The 27,084-nt window shown below is 49.3% G+C and overlaps 1 protein-coding gene across 1 annotated transcript; it reads left to right on the top strand.

Moving 5' to 3' along the window:
- The first annotated feature begins 5,041 nt into the window (after positions 1-5,041).
- On the top strand, positions 5,042-7,728 carry C1ql2 (complement C1q like 2). Its single transcript, XM_057770258.1, has 2 exons — positions 5,042-6,346; positions 6,952-7,728. Exons 1-2 carry the CDS (start codon positions 5,663-5,665, stop codon positions 7,129-7,131), a joined length of 864 nt encoding a protein of 287 aa, XP_057626241.1. The 5' UTR covers positions 5,042-5,662; the 3' UTR covers positions 7,132-7,728.
- The last annotated feature ends 19,356 nt before the right edge of the window (positions 7,729-27,084 follow it).

Genomic DNA, 27,084 nt, shown 5'->3' with positions numbered 1-27,084 from the left:
GACAGGACGAAAAGCAGGCCTGCCCACAGCTCCTCACTGCACTGCATGAGTAGGGGGACAGTTGGGCCAGGAACATACAGTGTGGCATCCGCACCAGTCCCGCATGCAGTCTCTCTCCTGCACATACCATCTGTTCTGTGTAGAACGCTTCTTTCTTGGGCCCCACATCCCATTTGGTCAGTTCCACCTTGACCAAACAGATCCTTCCCAACTTCAAACCCAACCTCTCCTGGCTCTTCCCTCTCTCTGTATCCTGAGACAAGCTTCTCCAAGGGAGACACAAGCTGGGTGAGACAAGGGCACAAGAAAGCTTTAGCCAGTCGGAACCAGTGGCTGGGGGCTTCAGATCTGGAGAGGAGCGAAGTTTGGGATCCCACCACCACTTGGAGCAGCTAGGGGACATTACAAACACCATTGACATTCACAAGCACGGGGATCCATTCTTCTCAGTCACCCAGTTTTAAAACAGGAGCATGTGTCTCAATACTGTAAGCATGAAAAGAGAAAGTATCTTTACAAAAAAAAAAACAATCCTCTTTGGTGCTGACAAGATGAGTCAGTGGGAAAAGGGTGAGGACCTGAGGGTGAAGCCCTAGGACCCACACAAGGCCAGACCCAGCACAGCTCTGTAAACCCAGGGCTCCCACAGTGAGGTGGGAGGTGAAGACAAGAGAACCCCTGTATGCTCCCTCTCTTTTACCCATCCTTCCTTGCCTCTCTCCTGTTTTCTTCCTTTCTTCTTCCCTTCACTTCCCTTCCCCCTCCCCTCTCCTTCTGGCCCTCTCCTCCCTCTCCCCTCTCCATCTGCCTCTCCCCCTCCCTCTCCCCTCATCTCCCTTCTTCCATTCTTTTCTTTCATTCTTCCCTTCCTTCTTCTTTCCCCCCCTTTCTCTTTTCTTTCCTCCCCTTTCCTCTTGCTCTTTTCTCCTTCCATGCATTTCTCCCCTCACCTCCCCATCTCCAGCTGAATTTTAGGTCCCTTTGCAGGAGTTCCCTCTCCTGCCTGTCTTCCAGCTGGCTGGAGGTTAGGGGTTGTTCATTTTAAGCCATGGCTTGGCTTCCTCTCCTCTCCCTTTCCTCTTTTCTTTTCTGCCCCTCTCCCCTCCACTCTCCACTCCCAAGGCTCCCAGACACTGTCCCCAACAGGAATGAGGTTTCCCTTCAGAGGGTTACTGTATCCCATGGTTAGCCTGAGTTACCCTGATTCAGCCTCTTCCACCTCCTTCCTTGACCTCTGTCTAGGTTCCATCAGCAAGGCCCAGACTTCTGTGTCCACATACAACTGACCACCCATCTCTCTTCTGCAGTGCACACCAAGACTGCATTGCCCCTTGCTCGGTAATGAGATAGTTTCTTTGCTTTTGCTCCTCCCACTCTCCATCCACCATCATCCCAGTCATCAGAGGTGACTCAGGAAATGCATGTGGCCCTGTCACTACCTTGTTGCACTCAGCACACAACCAATGATTTCCTCTGTGTGTGTGTGTGAGCGCGCGTGCGCACACGTGTGTACCAGAGGTTATTTTTGGGTATCATTCCTTGTTTTATGATACTGACCCTCACCAGGCAGGCTGTAGTAATAACAGCAATCTACCCACCACAGCTGAGTTCAAGGGAAAGAAAGAGACTTAGTCCCCAGTCCCTTCCAAGGACACCCCTGCCAATGACCTAAAACATCACTAGCCTTACCTTTCAAAATTTTTACTTCCTCCAGTAGCCCCAAATGCTAGGAATATTTTCCCCCTTTCCTTTCCTCCCTTCTTTTCCTCTCCCACAACCCCTCCCTCCCACTTCCTTCCCTCCTCCTTCTTTCCCTCTTCCCTCTCCCTCCATCCTCCTCTCCCTAGCTCCTTCCCTCCATTCCTCCTTCCTCCTCTTCCTCTTTCTCCCCTCTTCCCTCTGTCCATCCCTTCTTTCCTCCCTCCTTCACCTCTCCCCACCTATACTTTTCTATTGCCATTCCTTCCCTCCCCCTTCCTTCCTTCTTCCTCTGCCCCTCTGTCCTTCCTTCCTTCCTTCTCTTTTCTCTCCCATCCTTTCTTCTCTCCTTCTTCCCTCCTTCCCTTTCCCCTTGCCCTCTTTTCCCTCCCTCCATTCTATCCTTCCTCTGTCTCCCTCCCTCCCCCTCCCTCTCTCCTCCTCCCTGCCTTCCTCCCTCCCTCCCTCATCTGCATGCCTAAGACACCCTGTATCTCCGTTTCTGCCTCCCCTCCTGCCTTCACTTTGAAGTCTGGAAGTACTTGCTGGGTTAGTGCGGTACTGGGGATGAGACCCGGGGCTCCTTTCCCCCTCCTTACCAAGCACTCCACCAGCTGAGTTGCAATCCCAGACTCTGGATTTGAGTCCAAACTAGGGCTTGCAATTTAAAATTGTGACTTATATTTTAATGAAGCTCATACTTAATATTCGTGAGAAGACACTCACTGAGGATGACACAGACCCCTTAGGAGAAGCAGAATTCCTGGTGACAAAGAGCCCTCCAGACACTACTGTCCCACACTGCCAGGAGGCCCTGTTTCGGGGCAGGGATGGAGGACCAAGGACCAGTCACTTGCTAGCTCTGCTGCTGCTCAACTCGCCACCTAGTGGACACTCAGTGGAGGAAGCCTGCACCCCCTGCAAATCAATGGGGTTCCTAGGAAAGCGGAGACCAGGAAAAACAGCTTGGTGTGTGGTTTGTGGCAGGGAGCTAAGGGGGTGGGGAAAGCCACGCAGCCCACATTCTCTGCTTGGGAAGAGGTTACAGTGTGATGATGTTTGGATCTTTTTCATTAATCGTAAGCCCATCTTGACCACCCTGCTTGGTACCCACAGCTACCACCCCAGTTGTCACACCCACAGGGGCAGAGGGGGGAGTGCCAGCAGGTGGTGAAGGCGGCAGGCCTTCCTCTAGCCTGTGCACCAGTGCACTCACTTCATCTTCCCAGGAGCTCCGTTCCTATTCTGTGCCCCTGGAGGCGGAGGCTCAGAGAAGAGGAACACGTTGCTCAAGGTCACACAGGTTGCAGGAACAGTACTGGAACCCAACAGGCGCTTCCCAGAATTTCCTGTTCTAGGGTCACTCTGGGCAGAGAGGGGAAAGATCTGAAAGCCATCGAAGATTATGTTCCAGCATCACATTGAGCCAGGTTCTGCCACATGGGTGGACCCTGAGCAAGCTCCCTGTACCTTCAAAGTCTTTATTTTCCCATCTGTATTAGAGGAGAATGACCATAAATACACAGGACTGTGTCTGCGAGTGAAGGAAAGAGCACCCACAAAGCAACTAAAGTGTGGTAGGTATCTCTGTTCCAGGTAAGACTGGTCCAGACTAAGCCCAGAAGTCCTTTGCAGGAATACCACTGAGACCTATTTCATGATGGAACAAGCAGCAGCAGCCTGAGGTGGGGAGCACAAGTGACCAGAGAGACAAAATGGGTTAAGTGAACCCCAAGAGCCTCTGATAAACATTCGTTCTCTTTAGAACATTAGCCCCCAGAAACTGGACCTGTTCTGGGGGTTTAGAAAGCTAGACACAGGAGGTGTGGGATCATGCATCTGTCCTGGCCATGGATAGAAGCTAGGGCTACAGCCTAGCCAGACGAGGGGCTTCCCCCCTCTGATGTAGAGATCTTCCCTGCACACAGGAGGGGTCCTTTCCCCTTTTATCCATCTTGCTGCAATTGAGGGAATAGGTCATTCTCCTTTAATGTGTGTCCAGCTGCTTAAAGAGTTAGGCTCAAAGGAAAAGCACAAATGCACTTGGACGCAGGAAGAGGGAGCTGGGTGTTCTAGGAGATGAACTCACACACCTTCCTGGAGTGGGGCTCCCTCCATGTTCATAGTGAAGGTAAGGGAGGACCATTTATTAAAGCACACGTTGTTTGAAAATGTAGCAATGACATCTAATACTTTGTGTGTTGTTTTACAAAAGAAATCAAGTTTAAAGAAGAAAATGAGTAACAACAAAAGAATGAGGAGGAAGGGGGCAGTGCAAGGAAGTAGGAGAAGGAAGAGAAGCCTGTCTTTTAGAAACCCCAGTTTAACACCACAACTGAGATTCTGTCTCCCCAAAGGCCCTACTTTAGTTATTATTTTGTTCTCTGTTCCCATTTAGTTCCCCTTTTTATTTTCAAAGTTGTCCATCATGTTACTAAACATGTTCGAATTTCACTTTCAAGGGCTAACTTGAAATATAAGACGAATCAGTCTTCCCTTCTGAGCAAAACCAAGGTGTGCCTCGAGTCCCCTCGTTCCTTTACTGGGAGTTGTTACTTTCTGTAGAAGGTGAAGCCCCAATACCCAGTAAAATAGCTAAGAGAAAGTGGAAAAACCAGACTGCAACATGTTTTCAGGTAGATTTTCTGCGGGAGGCAAGCAATAGCGCCTGGCCTGGGGAGGAAAGCATCTACAGCGCGAATGCGCTGTCCTGGGTGTTTTGGACGTTCTAAAGTCCTTCCTGCCAGCCAGGATAGCTCAGCTTCTAAGAGCACTTGTTGCTAAGCCGGAGCACCAGAGTCTGATCCCTGGACCAGCCCACATTGTGAACAGAGAGAACTAATCCCGCGGGTTATCCTCTGATATATATTTATCCACACAATAAAGATATAGGAATCCTTTTAAAAGTTAGTGGGGGGTTCTCTGGAGAAACCTATTTCACAATTTGAAGCCCTAGATTAATGGAAGATTACCCAGGAGCAACACTGGTTTAGTTCTAGTCACTTCCAAGGCTTCTACAGGGTCGGTCCTTCCCGCAGAGCTGGAGGCCCAGGCTGTCCTGGACTTGGGTTGAGGTCTGGACCCATACAGACAAGAGGATGGATTTGGTAACCCCACCAGAACCTTGCAGGCAGGTACCACGTTTCTGAGCACCATTGTGGCCGTGTGTGTGCGGTGCTGTGTGCACCCACTGGCTGCGCGCGTGGGTGCTAGTGCGAAGTGGTCTGTGGGAGGTGCGTGTGTCCGAGGGTGGGTGTGTCTATGGTGCCCCAGCGGGGGGCTGCGGCCCGCTGCTCCCACTTGTGGCTCCTGGGCGCCGCCAGCAGGCATATCTCCGGAGGACGCTGCGGGATGGGAACTGATGACAGGAGGGCGCCGTCTCCCGAGTGATGGCAGCGCACGCCGCTGCCTCGCCGCCTCCGCCGCTCCGTCCTGATCTCCTTACGTCAGGGTAGCTGGGTCCCCCCCTCCACCCGGGAGCCTGCGAGCAGCGGGAGAGCGGAGAAGAGCGTGCGGCAGAGCTGTTCCAGAGTCCCACTGAACCCTGCCAAGCCCCGCCAATCCCAGCAGAGCAGGAATCAGCGCCGCTGCGAAAGCCTCACCAGACCCAGCATTTCCCAGCCGCCTCTACCTGAAACCCTCCGGGGCGCCGGGCTCGTCCTGTGCGCCCCTCGCCATGCGTGTCGGGCTCTTCGACTCTCCAGATCAGTTCCAGAGCCGTGACTACCGGATCCCAGGTCCGGATACCTCCCGTTGAAATAGTTGGGTGGCCAGGACAGGGGTCTCCACGTCGGAGACGCGGCGGGGACCTGCGGAGTTGGCGTCCGAGCGCGTAGAGCGGGGCCACCCGCGCCGCTCCACCATTACCTCCCCGGGCGGCAAGGAGGAGCTGGTGGCGGTCGCCTCCCGGCTGTGGCAGCGGCGGCGGCGCGCCTGCTTGGCGGCCGTCGGCGTGCTCCTGGCCATGGCACTGGGGCTGCTGATCGCGGTTCCCCTGCTGCTGCAGGCGGCTCCCCCCGGCGCTGCTCACTACGAGATGCTGGGCACCTGCCGCATGATTTGTGACCCGTACAGCGTCGCTCCCGCAGGGGGACCCGCGGGCGCCAAGGCTCCACCGCCAGGACCCAGCACTGCTGCCTTGGAAGTTATGCAGGACCTCAGCGCCAACCCCCCGCCTCCCTTTATCCAGGGACCAAAGGGTGATCCAGGGAGACCAGGCAAGCCGGGGCCTCGGGGTCCCCCTGGAGAACCGGGGCCGCCTGGGCCCAGGGGTCCCCCAGGGGAGAAGGGAGACTCGGGGAGGCCAGGGCTACCAGGACTGCAGTTGACAACCAGCGCGGCTGGTGGCGTTGGAGTGGTGGGTGGCGGAACCGGGGGCGGTGGCGACACGGAGGGCGAAGTGACCAGTGCGCTGAGCGCTGCCTTTAGCGGTCCCAAGATCGCCTTCTATGTGGGACTCAAGAGTCCCCATGAAGGCTACGAGGTGCTCAAGTTCGACGACGTGGTCACCAACCTTGGCAATCACTACGACCCCACCACCGGCAAGTTCAGCTGCCAGGTACGAGGCATCTACTTCTTCACTTACCACATCCTCATGCGTGGCGGCGACGGAACCAGCATGTGGGCGGATCTCTGCAAAAACGGGCAGGTCAGTGACTTTCTCCCACATACCCCTCCCTACTTTACCGGGTCCAACAGATTCTGCAGACCGTAACAGGCTCCCGGAATCGCCGGGAACTATCTTTTACCCTGCCACTCACCCTCCGGCGCCCCAGCAAACTCTGGGATGGAGTGGGCGCTGGACCACAGCATCCCATCCCGCTTCCCTGCGCACTCCTTTATGCTTGCCCAAATGCCGCTGCCGCACGCCTGAAGTTGGACCCCGGGTACGCAGTGCTCCTGACACCTAAACTAGGTCCTAGGTCCCCCATAGCTTGAGTCCTGGTCTGAAGTAGCAGGGCTTTTAAAACAACGCAGTTTTCTTTCGCTCTGTGGCTCTGTGGTTGCACGTGGGTCACCCTTTTCCCTCTAGGTTTCTTCATCGTGGCCTTAACCACTAGAACCTCCTTTACACACTGGGTCAGTGTCTCGGAAGTCCTCTCCTCTTTCCTTGACTCTATTGCAGAGAGAACTTGGAGCTGAGGAGGGGGTGCAGTAGCAGGCAGAGAGCCTGCAAGGGGATGGGCGAGGGAGGCCAGGCGTTTACTCGGGAAGAGGTGCGAGGGTTCACCTACTCCTCGGTTCGCTCCGCAGGTGCGTGCCAGCGCCATAGCCCAAGATGCAGACCAGAATTACGACTATGCCAGCAACAGTGTGGTATTGCACCTGGATTCAGGCGATGAAGTCTACGTGAAGTTGGACGGCGGGAAGGCTCACGGAGGCAACAACAACAAGTACAGCACATTCTCGGGCTTTCTCCTGTATCCGGATTAGGGGTGCAGAGAGCGCGAGACCGCGAGACCGGGTGGCTTCATGCCGCCCCATCCCCACAGGGTTCTCGTGGCTCTTTGGTGAATGTCACTCTGCGGCTTCATGACACTTCCTGACATCTTCGTTGGAAAAGACACATCCCTGCTGTCCTATTTACCCTGCCTCAGGTCTCAGTGTGTCTGATTCACCACGCTGTGGGGAGGCTGTGTCCCTGGTCCCAGTGCCCATCCTGGGGAGGGAGAGGGAACACTTTTAAGTGGAGAGCTGGGGAAGAATCCCAGCTCTGGAGGGGCTTGGTTGTGGGGCAGCCCAGACTTGGGAAAGCTGATTGGGTCGGCAGGCAGTCCTAAGGAGCCTGAGGTTTCCCGGCTCACCTCTCCCTCCCAGTGTAGTCAGGTCAAGGACTGCAGGCCTCACCAGGAAGATAAGACCCAGGTGACCTCCCTGGGACCTCCCTTTTTGTGACCCAAAATGCCTCTGCAGACTTTCCTGTCCATCAGCCAAAAACCCATCCTTAGCTGAATTCCAACAAACAGAATAGTCACCTGCCACATACTCTCCTCTGACCTCCTCTGCCATGCATTAAATTATGTTTTTAGACCACCGGCTCCTGTTCTTTTTGTTAATACAGCTCCGTGACCTGGACTCCAGAAATCGCCCCGACCTTACAACCTGGCCAATGCCCAGTCTCCAGCAGTGCACTGCCCCCTGCAACCTGGGGTTGGCTGAAAGGTGTGTGTGTGGGGGTGGGGGCGGGGATCAGAACAGCATCCTGCCATTTTCAATGCAGCCCTGAGTTGAGGGGGTGCAAGGATGAGAGGTGATGGTGTACAGTTTGGGCAACTAGCTCTCCGTGGATCTGGTAGAGGAGGTCAGAAGGGAGGGTCCCTGCGAAGTGGAAGACAATTATGAGACACTTGCCAGTGCGGAACCCTTTGAATTCTGGGGGCTCTAAGAGATAAGGACAGGAAGAAGCATCCCTGGACTGAAAGTTCTCACTCCCTGAAAGACCAACAGCACACTTGCGGTGTCTCTGTTCACATTCCAGCTAGGTCCTTGCTCTCAGAAGAGTCAGTACTCTATTCTGTCGGTCTTTCAGCTCTCTGAGTTTAACAGGAACAATGTATAAGGGAGATGTCAGCCCCTCCAGGAGGGGCAGATGCTTTTGGGGGTCATTTCTCCCTGAAAGAAGTGACTCAACAGCTGGGGGACTATTAACTCTGTCTCTCTTCCTGTCGGTATCTGTACACCTATGTCATGAAAACATTCCACACGGTTTGGGCATTTCTTTCTTTCTCTCCTTTTTGTTTTATTTTTATTGCGATGTCGTAAACAGCCAGCAGCTGCCTGCTATCACTTACTGAGCTCTTTTAATTCTCCAACTTTAAGTGGAAAAAATAATGAGACGGATTCTCAACGTTTAGCTCAGGCTGGTCTGGGATTGACCATCCTCCTGTCTCAGCTTTCTGAGAGCTAGCATGATAGGTATGCGCCATCACACTGCCTGCTGTACTGAGCCCCTTTTGATTGTTTGGAAGGAGATGTGTTTGTGGGCTCAGCAGGTTAAGGCACTTACCACCAAGCCAAAGTATCTGAGTTCAATGCCCAGAGCCCACAGGGCAGAAGAAAAGAAGCAACTCTCACAGACTGTCCTCTGATGTGCACATTTTGACTGTGGCACACACACACAAACACACACTCACACACATGCCCCAGATGTTTAAAGAGGTCTGTAAATGAGTGTGTGTGTGTGCACACTCGCCTGTCTACACATAGGTAATCCTGGAGTGTGTGTATCTAGGCAAAGCTGAACACTTGAAAACTGCTAATGTAGATATAATTGTTCTCATTCAATGCATGCTGCACACTGGCCTGCATTCATGCCAATGCAGTGTGTGAGACATTCTTGGTTGCAGTCTACCCTCACATTGCATTGTTCAGGAAGGCAATGAAGGCTGCTTTTCCCTTTACAAGACAATTATACCCCCTGCCTCGAATCCCGTGGCTGCCACCATTCCTCTGTGCTCTCGTTTTATTTGAATAATGTTTTCTAGTCATTCGGTTGAATATAAGCAATGATTATGCCTGCATTGAGTCCAAGAATAAAGTGTACAAAGGGAAAGAGAAATACTATCAAACTATCATTTCCCAGTTCCATACACAAACAGAACCCTAACTTCCCACCACAGGCCATGCTACCCACTCTGATGGTGGATCCCAAACCTAGCCGAGGCCACCTGTACCCAGGAACAGTCTATGGTTACAGGATGGGTATCACTTTTGGATGCCTTGCTGATTGTATCATCCTGAAATGCGATTAAAACCCAATGTCTGCAACCCAAATGAAGTCTAATTGCTATGGATCTGCAATCCCCATCGGACCCCTAATCCTTTTTGACTTATTCCTCCCCTTCCTCTGATGAGATGGAGCTTAGACACAAAGCCCTCGGTTTAAATTTCAAAAATTAAAATTGACATGCAGCGGTGGCTTTTCTGAGAGCTGGGAGGAATTGCTAAGGAGGTGCCCCAATCCAGCTTTAGTCTCTGCAGTAAGAAGCAATTTGTACTTTAACAAACTCGCCTCCCCTTCCCCTTTGTCAGAAGGGCAGGGGAGATGCCTTTCCCGGGTCCCACTATTTACAATACTTGGACAAATTTGAAGCCGAGATTCCTCCATCTGTATTCCCCCTCGGAACTGGGCTTCTTGTAATTCTAATACTGGGGCTGCCGGGAGGCTCTGCCAGAGGTGTCAGCTGCTAAGAGGATGATGGATTGATGAGGGAGCTTTGAGAGGTTCAGTTAACAGAAGCTGGCCAGCAGTCCTGGTGTCTGCCACTCCCAGGTCTCAGGCTGGCTTGTGGCCAGCTAAGGGCCTTGTTGGTGGGAACCGAGAAGGGGACAGGCTTGGATGGGAGACCAGGTCTCCATTCTAGCCACCTTTATTAAGCCATCAGATTTGGGGTGTTTATGGGATACAAGAAGCCCTTCACCTCAAACACTCATCCTTGCAATTTATCAAGCACGGTCCCAACTTCTTTCCTAGTTGTATTCCCGTGCTAGGAGTATCGAACAGTCGCGGACAATAAACACACAAGGGACTCTTTTGTCTGCTTAAAACCTGGAGAAATTTACGACCTGTCCAAAGTCCCCAGTTGTATCTTAGAACTGAGGAGCTAGATCACTTGGTAAATTGCTTGCTGTGCAAGCAAGAGGATCTGAGTTCAATCCCTGGAATCTGGGTAAGATAAACCCAGCATGGTGAGGCACTCCGACATCGCAGTGCTGGGGAGAGGATTCCTGGGACTCACTGGCCAGTTCACTCAGCCTATGTGATGAGCTTCAGGCCAGTGAGAGACCTTGTCTTATAAAAAGCCTGAGAAATGACATCCAAGGCTCATCTCTAGCCTCCACACACACACACGTACAATGCGTATGTGCACCCGTGTACCCACATATCCAAGCATAAAAGTTCATTTGCACACTCATTTGCACACATAAAGAAGTGTAGTTGGGATTCAAACTTAGGTCTCCAGGCTATTGTCCTTTGTGTATAGAGTGGGAATGTCTACCTCCCACTCCCCAGGCTTCAGATGTAAGTGAGTCAGACAAGAAGACCCACAGGTGCCTTCTTCTCCAGACTTCCTCCTCCAGGGACCCCCAGATTCGGACTCCTCCAAGCACCATGTCTTGGGATTGGGCCAAGCATGCTGGCCTTGGGGCCTTGCTGATGGCCTAGCAAACGCTCTGTTTGGAACAGCGTGTCCCCATCAGCAACCTGTCACAACAACTCTTCTCTTCTCCCTCGGTGGCAGTGAGGAGGGAGTGTCCTGCAGGTGCCAGAGCTTAGCTGAAGTGGTACTGCCTGTCTCTGCCTGGCAGGAAGGCTCTTCTCTGTTCTGAGACTCTTTGTCAGTGGGAGTTTTCATCTTCAGGATTGCCTGAGTTCAGGAGAGCCGCACCTGGCCCGGAAGATTCTGGAGGCTGTGCCTTCTGCTCCGGTTCTTTCCTATCTTGGAGCAGCTAACTCTTACCAGATTCCAAGACAAAACCCAGCCCCCCCCCCCCCCCCCCCGGCCCCTGACCTGCACCTACCGATGATAACACTGCAGAGGCCACACTGCAGGGACTGGTCCCTTTAAAAGCCCCTGATCATGCATTCCTATTGGTTAAACTTCTTTTTTCTTTTTGGAACTCTCGAATCAACATATATATTTGATATATGAATAATTTATGTATACTATCATCAGTCTATACTTTAAATTTTTTCCAGCTTTTGTATTTATATTCATCGGGGGGACTCATAGTCAGATCAGTATCCATAGCCTAGCAGGCTAATCAGGTTTGGAAGCAGATCTCCTTTTCGTTGGAACAAAAATAAAAGAGGGTTAATTTGTTATTTTCTCAATGTTAGGCATGAAAGTGTGTTCCCTATGAGTCAGAGATAAGCCTGTGCCCTTTAATTCTTGGCAGGCAGAGCTCTGGTCCTGTTTTAGGTATTAATATTAGTAATTTGTTTGTCTCTCTTTTCATTCAACGAAAAATTAATTTCATTAATTTATTTAGCATGCAAAGTAATGTGTCTCATTATGACATTTTCATAAACACATGTCAATGTATCTTGCTCAGGTTTTTTTTTTTTTTTAATATAGCCCAGACTGGCCTTAAACTTGAGATCCCCCTGCCTCAACAGCCTTCCTGATGAGATAATAGGCATGTGTCAGGATTTCTTCCTCTCTGACAGCCAGACTGGCCTTGAACTCCCAATCACTGAGAATGACCTTGAAATTCTGATCCTTCTGTCTTGGGGTGACAGGTATGCATTGCGTTCTCTCTCTCTCTCTCTCTCTCTCTCTCTCTCTCTCTCTGACATAAATAAATAAAGTGAAAGTTTCTTCCAAGTGCATACCTGTAATCCTAGCACTTTATGGGAGGGACACAGCACCATTTGTGATGTGGGAAGTCTTTCTGTATATGTGTTACTTTTATTGATTAATGAATAAAGCTCTTTCGGCCAGTGACTTGGGAGAGTAAAGCCAGAAAGGAAATCTGAACAGAGTTAGATAGAGAAAGAGTAGGTGGAGTCAGAGACATGCCATGCAGTCCCAGAAGGAGAAAGATGCCAGAATGTTACTGGTAAGCCTCAGACTCATGGTAATACATAGATTAATAGAAATGGGCTAATAGGAATACATCTGAGCCATTGGCCAAACAGTGTTGCAATTAATATAGTTTCTGTGTGATTATTCTGGTCTGGGTGGCCAGGAAACAAAAGTGCAGTCTCTGCTTGCAATGTTCCCTGTCATGATGATAATGGGCTGAACTCTGAAACTGGAAGCCCCCTCAGTTTTAATGTTATCTTTATACAGGTTGCTATGGTCATGGTGTCTCTTCACAGCAAAAGAGAATTCTAACTAAGAGAGTCAAGAAGCAGAGAGCAATGGGTACGTGTATACCACTGCCCAGCTCTTTCTTTGCATCTTGTACAGTTCAGGATCCTTCACTCAGTGAATGGTTCCTCTAAATTACTATGGATCCTCCCACACCAGCTAACTTAATCAAGATAACCCAAGAGGCATTCTCATAAGCCCACTTCCCAGGTGATTCTGGTCCTACCGCCGGCAATCCATCCTAACCATCACGCACAGTGAAGTGTTGTCTCAAAACAAAACGGAACGCTAAGAGTTCCCATGCTTCCCTCTTACACTTGACTTCGCAGTTGTGGTTGGAAGTGACTCAGGACCATGCAGGTCTGAGCAGGGAGGGTCGCACTCAGAGCCTCTCTGAGTGCTGGAGAACACATCTAGCAGCTGAGAGTTACCACGGCCCCGTCATGCTGGGGCCTCCTGTGACTCCTGGGTTTGGATTTCTTTCAAGGAGGGGGAGCATTTCACAAAAGACGGAGGACCACAGCAGCAGCGCAGCAAGCAGTCTGCGTAACAGATTTCAGAACAAACTTTACCACACTAGTTTTGAAGAGTGTCACTAGACCACGAGTCTATCATCTAGTGCTAACACCTTCAACTGCACAGCCTGACACCCACCCCATACAGTACGTTAGGAATTCTAACTGGGTACAGCTGTGGTCTCAAAGCCCCACTAGGAGGTACTGATGTCAGCCCCACTTCACAGCCGAGGACACTGAGGCACAGGGAGGCAAGAGCAAGGGTTGTTACCAAAGTGCATGTGGTGTCAGAGCCTGAGTCCTATGGGAATGTAGAGAAGGAGCTTGCTCACTTGGTAAAGTGCTTCCTATGCAAGCTTGAGGACCTGAGCTCATGTCCCCAGACCTGGAGCTGGGTGTGGTGCTGTGTGCTTGCAATCCCAGCACGAACAGGTATATCCGTGGGGTTTGGTGGAGAACCTGCCCAGTTTATTTGGCAAGTTCTAGCCCAGGGAGAGTGCCTATTTCAAAAACAAAAGAAGGTGAACAGCTCCTAAAGAAGGGTACCACTGAAGGGTTGATCTTTGACCTCCCCTAAGCCCATGCACGGGCACATACATGATCACACACAAACCCAAACCCAAGCAAACAAGGCACAATGAGGGCATATTTCTACAAATGCACTGTGCAGGTAAGTCAAGGTCAAGAATCTCAGGGGATCCGGGAGGTAGGTGCTGGCTCTCTCCTAATCATTGTCATCAGTTGTAGGCAGAGTTCCTCGTCAGGGCCACTGAGTCCCCAATAACGGACACGGAGACTTTTCATTAATTGATAGCTTAGGCTTGTTACTAACAGCTCTTTCAACTTAAATTAAACCATGTTTCTTATCTACGCTCTACCATGTGGTGGTACCGATTTTCAGCAGGGCATGTTCATCTCTTGCTTCCTTTGTGTCTCCTCGTGACTCCACCTTCCTTCTTCCCAGCATCCTCTTAGTCTGACCCCCCTGCCTAACCTCTCTTTGCCTAGCCATTGGCCAAATGGCTCTTTATTAAGCCAATGAGAGCAAAACATCTTCACAGTGTACAAAAGGATTATTCCATGGTAATCAGTTTGTTTTTAGCCCCCCCTCCCCCGTGCTATTCTGAATAGCAAGTATCCTGCTTCCTCTACTTGGAACCCTTTTCTCTGGACCAGCTCCTATTTCACGAAGGCTTAGCTTGCATAACATTTCCAGGTTCTGTCTCCTGATTGCTGCACAGGGATTCTTTCTGCCTTACCCTTGGGCCCAGAGAACTCTGAAACTTGGCTGTCATAATGCTTATTACAGTGCTATGATTACTTGTTGGGCTGTCTGAGTTCTCTGAGGACTACAAGGTTCACAAGGTAAGACCCTGTGTCCCTAGAAATGGAATGACCATAGAATGACCTCTGTCCCTCGGACTTACAGTGGTGCCTGGCACCAGTGAATGCCCCATAAACCCTTGAGTATCCACTCATGGTGGATGAACAGTGGGTGAGCAGATGGGTGGATAGACAGTTGGGTGGCTGGGTAGATGGATTCATGGATGGACGGAGGGGAAGGTGGACAAATGATGGGTAGATGGAAGGATGGATGAGTGCTTGCATGTATTGATGGGGTAGGAGTGGCTGAGTGGTGGCTGGATTGATGAAAGCACTCAGAAGGAGCCAAAGGAGGCAAATCTTTTTTTTCTTTTCTCTCTCTTTTCTATTATTATTGAAAAAATTTCTGCCTCCTCCCCGCCTCCCATTTCTCTCTCCCTCCTCCCACTCCTCTCCCCCTCCCCCACTCCTTTCCCCCTCCCTCTCCAGTCCAAAGAGCAGTCAGGGTTCCCTGCCCTGTGGGAAGTCCAAGGTCCTCCCCCCTCCATCCAGGTCTAGGAAGGTGAGCATCCAAACAGGCTAGGCTCCCAAAAAGCCAGTACATGCAGTAGGATCAAAACACAGTGCCACTGTCCTTGGCTTCTCATCAGCCCTCATTGTCCATCATGCAAAGGAGACAAATCTTAGAAGGATTTCTGTGTGGGTATGTAAATTTTCATATTTATTTATTTTATTTAAGACCGGACCTTATGTAAGACAGACTGGCCTTGACTTTACTGTGTAGCCTTCAGTGACCTTGAATTCTTGATTCTCCTGCCTCTACCTTCCAAGTGCTCGGATTATACTATACTCAGTTTATGAGGTGCAGGGAATATAAACTAGGGCTTCATGCTTGGTGGCACACAAAAACAAATCCTCAAAACCAAGCAACAATAACCAAAAAACCAAATAAACTTCTAAGTGAGCTATATCCTTATGCCTTTATTTTTATTAAATTAAATTAATTTATTTACTTATTTGGAAACAAGATCTCACATGGCCCAGTCTGGACAGGGACTTGCTTTATAGAGAAGGATGACCTTGACCTCATAAATCCCCCAAGTTCTGTGATTACAAGTGTGCACCACTATACACAGCTTTTATTTTGAGGACAGGGTCTTGCTCTGTAGTCTTGGCTGTCATGAGACTTGGGACCACCCTGCCTCAGCCTCCTGAATCCTGGGATGACAGGTGTACCTGATTCTGGGTGTGACTTCCCAGAGGGACCAAGGGGTGGGCATTCTGAGAAGATTGGCCCTGGCTACCTCCCGCCTTGTTGGAAGGCATCATCATAGCCCACGAGGTCCTAACTGTGCCTCTAGGGATCGCCAGAACCTTCTAGTCCAAATGAAAGCATGGCTACTGTCACACTGAGCCCCCTGGCTGTTCGGCTCTCTTGTCTAGGGCCACCTCCTGTGTCTGGGCTCCTGGGAAGATTACTGCATTTCTAGTAGGTCCCTCACTCGTCACTTTGGCTGTCACGAAGCTTTTATTTTCTCCAAATGGAAAACATCTTTTGAAAACTGTTGGCATAATACATACTTCTAAAAAGATGTAAACCATATAGATAAATATAAACGAAAGTGAAAAAAAAATCCTCTTCCTTTTCTTTGATTTCTCCCCCCAGAGATAATTTCAGTAATAGCACAGTGGTTTGCATTCTTCTAGAACTTTCCAACACACATCAGAGTGGATTTGCACACAACTTATTAGCTGCTTTTTGCCCACCCCCATCCAGCTACAGCAAGTTTGCTTTTTAAATTTGTGTGCGTGTACACATATGTGGTGTGTGTGTGTGTGTGTGTGTGTGTGAGAGAGAGAGAGAGAGAGAGAGAGAATACATACATGTAGGTGGATATACTTGTCACCCACAGGCTTTGTTTTGCCTTTATTCCACTTACGAGACAAGGGCTCTCTGTATTTCAGGCTGCCCTTGAACCCACAGACCAGCATTAACCTGCTCATTCTTCTTATTGCTGGGGTTACAGGTTATGCCATCGCACCCAGCTAGAGCCGTGTTTCTTTTTTGTGTAAGTGTACGCATGTGTGTATGTACGTGTGTGCATGCCATGTGTGTCCCAGTGACTGGATTACGAGCATGCACTACAGCACCTGTCTTTTTTAAAATGTGGGTCCTAGGGATTAAACTCTGCCCCAGGTGCTCACAAGACAGCATTGAACCTCCCTGAGCCATCTCTCCTGCCCAAGTTCTGCTTCTTTGTGTGCGTCTGCTTGTCCAAATGGGACTTTGTTGGGCTTGGCAAAGTAAGTCCCTTCCTCCAGGTGGAAGTGATGCTTGCAAGGCTACTGGTCCATGGATGTAAAGCAGGCGAGCTCAGTTAGCTTCTGCCTAGCTCCTGGATGAGTGGCCCAGGTCCCCAGGCCTGGGGTCTGGAGAATGGCCCCTTCCCTCCCTCTCTTCTTGTCCTGCAGTCCCCATGTCCAGGACTGAAACTGATGCATTCCCCTACCCCACATTGGACTTGGGGCTAGGGGGTAAGCAAGAAAGAATAGAGGGGTCTACCCCGATGTCTGGCAGCTGGAGGCCAGCAGGCATCACAGTTCTGGGACATCAGCAACCGAACTGAGCAGTGGACAGCAGTGGAGTGTCCCAAAATAGCCTGGCCCTTTGAAAGCAACCAGGTCAGAAGGTAGAGAGCCGGGGGGGGGGGGGGGGGGGGGGGGGGGGAAGCTTTTTAAACCTTTTGGATTTTTAGTGAGACAATCCTTTTATCTATGTTAACTAGCTTAATCTCAACAATGAAGTAAACTGAGAAGCCAGAGACTCTGTGAGTGAAATGTCTTACAAGCTAAAGCAGGAGAGAGGTCTTGCTATAGGCCCTAGGTCACCCAACAAAGGAACTCCCAGAGATTGAAACCTGGGTGTATCTGACCTCAAAAGACACACACTTCTTGTCACCCAGCTCCCTCCCCTCCCCCTCCCCCCTCCTCCCAACTACAGGCCATTTGATACTATCATCTAATCTCTGGGCAGCTGCCTTAAACATTTAATTCACTGTTGTTACGTGTGGACGGATGTGTCAGGCGCACGTGTGGGGGTCAGAAGACGTTATGGGCTTGCCTCTCTCCTCTTATTTCAATTTTTTAAAATCACATTGTGTCTATTTACTGTGCATGTACATGTGTGTCTGTGTATCTGAAGGGGCTTCCCATGGCAGGCGTGGGGAGGTCAAAGGACAACATCGTGGGACTCAGTTCTCTCCTCTGACAAGTATAAACTCAGGTTATCAGTGACAAGGACCTTCACCCACTGAGCCGTCTTGCTGGCTTTTGTCTTCCACTTTTATATGGCTCCAGGGATAAATTGCAGGCCAGAAGGTTTGCATGGCGAGCACCTTTATTTCCTGAGCTATCTTGCCAATCACAGTTTTTCGTTCTAGAAAATGCCGCCTAATGTACAGGAACATTATAGAAAGGGAGTGTTTTGTGTTCCATAGCATCTGGCACCTAGACATTTGTTTTGAAAAAGAATCACTTTGGGGGCTGGAGAAATGGCTTGGTCAATAATGCGCTTGCTTTGCAAGTGTGAGGACCTGAGTTTGAGTCTGAGAAGCCACGTGTGTAGCCCCAGCTCTTGGGAGGCTGAGGGGTGGATCCCTTGAGCTCACAGTCAAGCCAGCCTAGACTAGGCGGCAAGTCCCAGGCCAGTGAGAGACCCTGTCTCAAAGAACAAGGTGGAGGTTCCTGAAAAATGACATCCATGATTGTTCCCTGCTCCCTCCCCCGACATGCTCACAGATGCACCACACACACATGCTCACAGATGCACAAGCTCACACAGAAGTTACTTGCTGCTCCATCTAACGCAGCCAGAGGCTTTTGCTGTCTCGCCAGGGCATGTTTCTTTTCTACCGGTCCCTGCAACCACTTATAGAATAATCAGTCACTAAAAGGTTAATATTAATGGCTTGGCCGATGGTTTTGGTTATTACTGCCTAGCTCTCACTTGTAAATTAACCCATTTCTAATAGTCTGTATATCGCCACATGGCCGTGGCATTACCTTATATACTGGCATCCTGTTCCATGGGCAACTTGCTGGCATCTCTATAGACCCTGCCTTCTTTCTCTATCTTTGCTTGGATTTCCTGCTTAGCTATATTCTATCTTGCCATAAGCCAAAGCAGGTTCTTTATTTAACCAATGGAAGATATATGTATTCACAGTATACAGAAGGACATAAGTATTCTAAGCAGTTTATGTTTGGTAAGCCCTGATTATGGTCTGTGGACTAGGGTTCCAAGCGAGGTTTACTACAAACTACCTCTGCAATACTTGAGCAGATGCCTGCACTTTGCTGAGCCTCGCTTTCTGTAAGATGTGGCTGTGCTCCTCTGTGTGGGTGCCTAGGAGGATTCTTGAAGTGCAAGAACACAGTAGACGGTACAGAATAAGGATCTGAGATGCAAGATGGTAGGTATTCTCAATGATGGCCAGACATTGTGTTGTCTTCTGATGAGCCAAAATCTTTCAGAAATTATCAAACCAAGGCCATTGGAGTGAGACAAGAATGGGTTTCAGTGTTAGCATGTTTCTGTGTTGGAGCTACCAACAACATTTCCTGACACTACTGCAATCCTTTTAGTTGTCCTGTGAGTTAAAAACAGTGTGATAGCTTTAACTGTCACTGTGACACATCCTAGAATCACTTAGGAAGAGTCCCAACAAAGGATTGCCTACATCCAGTTGGTATGTCTATAGGGATTACCTTAATTTAACTAAAGTATGGTGCGGGAGAATTGTCTGTATTTTGTCAATCATATTACAAATAAACACTGATTGGCCAGGCAGGAAATATAGGCGGGAAAACAAGACAGGAAGTAGAAGTAATGTAATGAGAACAGGAGAATTCTGGGAAGGAGGAAGTTGATTCCTCCGACTCCTGCCTAGATCACCGAAGCAGCAGGATGTGATCTGCCCCACTGAAAAAAGGTACTGAGCCACATGGCTAACAAAGATCAGAAAAATGGGTTAATCAAGATGTGAGAGTTAGCCAGTGAGAGGCTAGAGCTAATGGGCCAATCAGCTTTATAACTTATAGAGATCTATGTGTGATTTTCTTTGGGGCTAAACAGTTGTGGGGTACTGGGCGGGACAGAAAAACCACAACAAACAAGCAGGCCCCCCTTCATGTTACAAAAGTAATTGATGTGGGGATACCCAGTCCACTGTGGGTGGCACATTCCCTAGGCAGGAGGTCTTTCTAAGAGAGGAGAAATTGAGCTGAGTGTAAGCAAACAAGCAAGTAAGTGAGCATGCATGTATTCATTTCCCTCTGCTCTTGACTTGTGTGTGATGTGACTAATTGCTTGAGATTCCTGCCCTGATCTCCCCACAATGATGGACTGTAACCTGGAATTGTGAACTGAAATATACCCTTTCTCTCCTAAGTTGTTTTTTATCAGGGTGTTTTATCACAGAAACAGAAATGATATTAAAACGAATCTATTTTCCATTTTCCCGTTGCCATGATGGAACATCATGGAACCCCAACAAAAAGCAACAAAGGGGAGAAAGTGCTTGGGCTTTCTATCAGTCTGTCATGGTAGAGAAGGCACTACCACAGGAGCATGGGTCAGGCTCTAAACCTCCCAGCCCACCTCCAGTGACTGACTTCTTCTAGTAAGGCTTTGCCTCCCAAAGATTCCCCAACTTTCTAAGCAGCATCAGAAACTGAAGACCAAGTATTTAAACACATGAACCAGTGTGTGTCTGTCTGGTGTGTGTGTGTGTGTGATTTCATATTGAAACTACCAAGTGCATCCATTACGCAGGTATAGGGGTTGCCACGGTTGTTCGGCCATGGTTGTTTTGTATTTCCAAGTTCGAACTTAACCCAGGACCCTTCTCACCATTCATGCCTTAGCTCCAGAGAGGATGAGGTGGTAGTAAACTTTACCTCTCACTGGTAAACACTGAGGTGTGGATGCAAATTGCAGATCCTGATGGGGGTTGGTGGTCCAGATGACTCCAGGCTAATAAAGCCCAGTGTAATTGGGCCTGGAGCCAGTAGCTAAGTCTTAAGGCTCTACTACATGAATATGCAAACTCCCATTGACAGCCCAGGTCCCTTAAAGACTGTTTTCAAATTGATGTACACAGCCTGGGGCCTCTGCCATGCATAGGAAGGATACCTGCTAATCCTACTAAAGCTCCCAAAACTAGAGGGTCAGCACAGCCTATTCCAGCAGGTACATAGAGGGCATACATCCAGGCTAAGCATCATTCAAGACCTGGTCCCTCTCAGGGATCAATATGGATCTTGGAAAGCTTCAGATAGCTTGCTGTTTCTCTCCTCAGCTCCAAGATGTACATGCACAAGACCCACCCTGTTCAAGGGCAGAGTACTCTGGAGTTTGAAAGCTGCTTTGGTGAGCCAAGGCTTCATTCAAAACCTGTTTTCTAGGACGGGGATATGGCTCATTTGGTAGAGTGTTGCCTAGCATGCATGAAGTCCTGAGTTCAAACCCCAGCACTGCCTAAACTGAACTTGGTGCTGCACACCTGTAATTAGAAGATAGAGCCAAGGTAATCCATTTAGGAGGAGTTCAGTGGTTTTCCTGGTCAGTTTTATGTCAACTTGACACAGGCTAGAGTCATCTGGGAGGAGGGAATCTCAAGTGAGAAAATGCCTCAAAAGACCAGGCTTTAGGCAGGCCTATGGGGCATTTTCTTATTGATTGCTGTGGAATGGTGGTCCTGAGTTCTATAAGAAAGCAGCCTGAGCAAGTCATGAGAGCAAGCCAGTAAGCAGCACCTCTCCATGGCCTCTGCATCGGCTCCTGCTTCCAGGTCCCTGCCTTGTTTGAGCTTCTGCTCTGCCTGCCTTTGATGATGAACTGTTAAATGGAAGAATATAAGCAAAATAAACCCTTTCCTTTTCAACTTGCCTTTGGTCATGATATTTTGTCATAGCAATAGAAACTCTTAGACAAAGGCCATCCTGAGCTACACAGACCCTGTTTCAAAAAAAAAAAAAAAAAAAAAAAAAAAAACACTCAAACACAAATACCCTGCACCTTGTGTGTCCACCACATCCCTTTGATCTTCTCTTAAAATTTGTTTATGTCTGCATGCGAATGTCTGTGGGTGCACACGCTTGTGTGAGTGTGAATGTCTGTGAGTGCACACACACTTGTGTGAGTGTGAATGTCTGTGTGAATGCATACATACTTGCGTGTGCAGGTGCCTGTGCCTATGCCTACTTTGAGAAAACAGAGGAGGGCCATCAGGCATCTTTTCCATCTAAATCTTTTTTTTAAAAAAATTATTTATTTATTATGTATACAATATTCTGTCTGTGTGTATGTCTGCAGGCCAGAAGAGGGCACCAGACCCCACTACAGATGGTTGTGAGCCACCATGTGGTTGCTGGGAATTGAACTCAGGACCTTTGGAAGAGGAGGCAATGCTCTTAACCTCTGAGCCATCTCTCCAGCCCCCTCCACCTCAATCTTTAGACCAGATCTCTCCCTGAACTTGAGGCTCGCATTTTCTCGGGTACACTGAAAGGCAACAAGACTCAGCAACCCTTCTGTTGTCCTTTTATTTAAAGCTACAGCTACCCTAGTCAACAACTGCAACTCTGTAGGTCACAAGGCCCGCAGCCTGAGGAAATTCTGTTCCTCCATGCACCTACTCTTTGAAAGCTACAAAAGGATTTTATCTAAACCTCTGTCCCACTAAAGAACTCAAGATTCAAAGGTTGGGGTTGAATCCTGCTCCCCAGAGAGGCTAAATAGCAAGAAGCTCACCCCCTCTTGGCTCCCGAGTCCTCTTGGTTTTCCTCACCCCTCCTTATAAACCTTTCTTCACGTGGCTCCTCCCTACAACTTCCTGTCAGCTAGCTGCTGACTCAACCTCCGGACCACAGGTGAATTTTATTTAAGCAAACACATCTTTGCAGCATTAAACAAATGTTCCAGAGTATAAACAAAAATAGCACAACCTGTCTCCACTACCTTCAAAGCTGGGGTTATAGGTGTGTGAAGGATACAGGGCTTGTTACATGAGCGCTTGGATCTGAACTCCAATCCCTACGACTGGGCAGCAAGTACTCTTAACTGCTAAGCCATATTTGTCGCATATCCCTGGCACCAGGTTTTGAGTGCGGGTGGAGTTTTAAAGATGGCATCAAGAAAGGAAGGGCTGGGGAGGCGACTCAGTGGGTGAAATGTGAGTTTGAATCCCAGTGCTCACACAAAAGACAAGCATGGCTGTACTCTCCTGCAACCCCAGCCCTGGAGGAGGGGTGGAGAGGGAGAAGATAGGCTCCCTGGATTGGGTCCCTAGAGCTCACTGGGCAGTCTGCTTAGCTGAACTGCTGAGCTCCATTCAGTGAGAGAGAACTTGCCTCAAAAGATAAAGGGGAGAGCAATAGAGAAAGAGGTTTGATGTTGACCTGTGGCACACACACCATCACCACCACCATCAAGGAGAGGAATGATGGATTATATTAATGTTTGTTTGGGTTTTGAGACAGGATTTCATGTATTCCAGGCTGGCCTCAGACTTGTTATGTAGCCTAGGATAACCTTCTGTTCCTGCCTCCAGCTTCCAAGTGCTGGGTACAGGAATATACCACCAAATTCAGTAATGGTCTTGATCAGAGGGAGTCATATTCCAACACCTGAGGCTATTGAATCACGTGTTTAATCCTGTGACCCAATGTATAGTTTACACTACCTCCTACTCCCATTCACGTTTGGGACTGGCACTTCCGGTCTTGGGCATGCTGGACATGTGCTCTACCATTGAACTACACTGTTGTGTAGAATTGAAATATAAAGAACAGAGACGGCTGTGTCTTGCCTAGGGGCACACAGCTTTGCCTAGTGTGGCTAGAACTGGTTTTAGGGTCCATTCTCCTGCCATATACCACAGGACTGGCCACAAAAGCTTCTATCTTTACCTTTTTTCACATTTACCTGTCCCAACAAGGATTGCGACAGTAACCATTGTGTGGCAATTGCTTGATGTGTTAAGTATTTCGTTTAATCCTCTCAACTACGCAGACATGAGGCAGGATTAACTCTGGATGAGATAGGAGGATAGAAAGGCTCAAGTTAAGAACCTGCCAAGATCCCACAGACAGGAGCCACAGAGTTTCCCCATTGTCTTCCCTTCTGACCTGGACGGGGATGGTCCCCACTAGAGGATAGTGCTGGGGTGGGGACACCCGCGGGGTGGTGACTGGAGTCCGCCTTTGAAGTCCCAGGCAGCACTTCCGGGCGCCTCCCACCAGCTCTGCGCCACGCCCATCTCCGCAGGGATCCACAGAAGCCATCGCCGCCAGGGGGACAATGAAGGCATTCAGGCCGTTATTTATTTATTTCGCAATAAAGAAACTTCATGAATAGACGGATATTTGTTCACCTAATTCACTTTTGCAAATGCAGTGTCCTTCAAAGAAAGATTTGTTTGCGGAGCCCGAGTCTCGGCTCAGGCAGGAGGTTAAAAATAGCTCCCGGCAGTACCGTATTTCTCAGTAAATCAGTGTTGATAATTTAATAATAAAATTAGTCTTACATCAGGTACCAGATAGCGGCTCCTTTGACATGCAAATCGAATTCTGCTCCCCAAATAAACTCGGGCAGTTTGTGAGGCTGCAGGTTCTTAGGTTGAGACTTTGGGGCACTATAGAGTCTTCTACTCAGGTCAGTAGGAAGACCTAGAAACCCTTGTCACTCTAAGTGCTCATTTGTAACACCCGGTTCCGCCGGGGAGGAGGGGCTCGCCTCACTCTCTCTGTAGAGCCCAAGCCTTTGCCTCTATGGGAGACAGCTCTTCTACATCTACCCAATGCCTTTCACAGCCCACAGTAGGTTCCGTGGAAATGGTGACCTAGATGCTGCCCCTACGGTGCTCATGTCTACTCTTGTCTAGGAGTCGCGGTTAGAAGACAGCGAAAGAAACAAGAACAGGACCCAGATGAATACAGTCCATATCCCACCCAAGGAAAGAGCGCATAATACAGGAAAGCTGGTTTCCAAAGTCACAATTCTATGGGCTTTGTAGGACTAACAGGAGTTCAAGCAGTTAAAAATTGGGGGCCCAGGAGAGGAAAAGGAAAAGGTATAAAAATGGGGGTGGTGGTGGCTGAGAACAGGTACTGTGTAGAGAAATGATAACAGGACTTTGTGTGTACACAAATACATAGGGCTGTGAGGGCGCAAGTGCGTGGGTAGAGGCCAGAGTCAACTTTGCGTGTGTTTCTTCAGTGGTTCTCCACATTGATTGCTTTTTCCTTTCTTCTTTCAGTGTGTGTGTGTGTGTGTGTGTGTGTGTGCTGGTGTGCAGGTTTCTGTGCATATGTGAATGTACATGAGTGTGTGAGTGTATTTGTGCAGGTATGTACTTGTGTGTAGGTGTAAGTGTGCATACACGAGCGTAAATATATTCGTGTGTGTGCTTGTGTATAGGTGTGTGTGCATGCACAAGGGTGTGTGAGTGTATTTGTGGATGTTTGTGTGTGCTGATGTGTAGGTGTGTGTGCACACATATGAGTGTGTGAGTGTATTTGTGTATGTGTGTGTGCGTAGGTGTGAGTATGCATGCACATGAGTGTGTGAGTGTACTCATGGATGTGTTTGTGTGTGTGTGTGCTGGTGTGTAGGTGTGAGTGTGGTGTATGTGCATACATGTCCGTGGGCATGAGGAGGGCAAAGAAGGGTAGTGGATGACTGCTCTATTGTCTGCCTCACTCCCTTGAGGCAAGGTATCTTGTGGAGCCCGGAGATGGTCTGGCAGGCAGCAAGGCCCCACAGATTCTCCCATCTCCTCCTTCCACAGCGCCTGGTTGCAGGTGCAGATAGGTTCATGCTGGATTTTTAGTGGAATTCAAACTCAGGTCTTCAAGCTCAAGCAGTTCCTAATCCACCATCTTAGTTTTTGAGACAAAGTCTTTTCAGTCTTTCTCTTGTGCTCATCAATTTGGCTAAGCCGGAGAACCCCAGGGAAACCCGTGGCTGTAGGTACAGACCCATGCCACTACAGCTGGCTTTTTATATGGGTCCTAGGGGTTGAATTCTTGCCTGCCAAGCATGTACTCCACAGAATCATCTCCTCGACCCTGAAGCTGAGTTTCTGAAGTTAGAGACTAGCAAGAGGGAGGCTGGGAAAACTCACAGACGCCAGGGCTTTGGTTGCTTCATACAGCTGAGAAATTTATCTGAGGTCAGGGAGTGTTGGAAGGGAAAAGAGGTAGGGTCTCTGTGGGTAAACCATTTGCCATCAAGCCTGACAACTGAGGCTCAATCCCTTGGCCACCACTGTGGAAGGAGACGACCAACTCCTGAAAGCTGTCCTCTGATCTCCATGTGTGGGGGTGAAGTGTATGCCCACATAGACATGTACATTGAGGGATGGCAGCCATTCCTGCTAAGGCAAATGGGGGTCTCTAGCACTGACCCAGGATTTAGGGGCTGCGGTGCTTGAGGAGAGGACTGAAACAGCAGGCTGTCTTGGGAAGAGCTGGGGGAGGGGGTCCCCAGCTAGGCCCTCTGGATGGGACTCTCAGGCCCCACCCAAGGTATTCTCTGTGGCATGACATCTGCAGCTTCCACACATTGCCTATGTAAGGAACCATGTTAGGCATATCCAGGCCGCAAGTCTCTGAATCTGGCTGGGCAGGCGGCATGACTCCCATCACAAGTACAGATAACGAAATAAATAGGGCTGGAGATGCGACTCAGCTAGTTAGCTGCTTGCCTGTCACTAATGCAGCCCTGGGCTCCAGCTCTAACCCCACATAAACTGAGCATGAGAGAGCAGGACTGTAGTCCGGCTCTAGAGAGGACAATCCATCCTCAGGTAGATGGTGAATCCATAGCTAGCTTGGAATACTCAAGACCTGGTTACAAGAAGGTGAGGGGGGAGAGAGAGAATCAGAAGGGTAAAATGACCTAACCAAGGTCACTGGCTGGAAAGGGACAGAACTGAGACCCCCGAGACCCTAGTCCGTGCTCTTTGGAGCCCTAGCTCACACCTCAGTGAGTTAGTGTATCAGCTTTCAGCCAGGACTGTGAAACACCCAAGATGTTATGGAGACAAGGCATGTTCTGGCTCGTGGTTTCTGAGGTCTCTGTCTAAAGATGGCCCTGTTAGTTTGTGTCCAGTGTGGTGGGAGCATGTAACCCCAGAGGCTGCTCAATTCTGTCAGAGGAAATGGCCAAGAGGGGGTTCCCAATATCTCCTCTAGTGACCCAACTTCCTCCCATTAGGCCCCAACCTTTTAAGGCTGGACCACCTCCCAGTACTGCCACAGCTTAGGAAACAAGCCTTTAAACACATGAGCCTTGGAAGATATTTAAGAGACAGACTGGGAGAGTCCAGCACCTTTGTGACTCCTGGCGTAAGTCTAAGATGTAAGAAGGGGGTTGAGGACACCTTGCTCCTGATCTCACAGCCATAGCCAGAATTCTCTTTAAAAAGTGTGTGTGTGTGTATGTACATGTACAGTACCTCAGATCCCTGGAGCTGGAGTTGGAGGCCATTGTGAGCTGCTTGACGTGTTCCCTGGGAACTGAATTCAGGTCCTCCGTAAGAACAGCAGGCTTAACCACTGAGCCATCTCTCCAGACCTGACCCAGGCCTTCTTTAACTCCCTCTACTCATCGGCCCTTTTCGCCCATGAAATTTTTATGCCACTCTGGATATATAGGTATATAAAAT

Source organism: Chionomys nivalis, chromosome 5 (assembly GCF_950005125.1).
Source record: "Chionomys nivalis chromosome 5, mChiNiv1.1, whole genome shotgun sequence".
In the NCBI taxonomy this organism is placed as follows: Eukaryota; Metazoa; Chordata; class Mammalia; order Rodentia; family Cricetidae; genus Chionomys; species Chionomys nivalis.
This window is presented reverse-complemented; position numbering and strand designations above follow the sequence as displayed.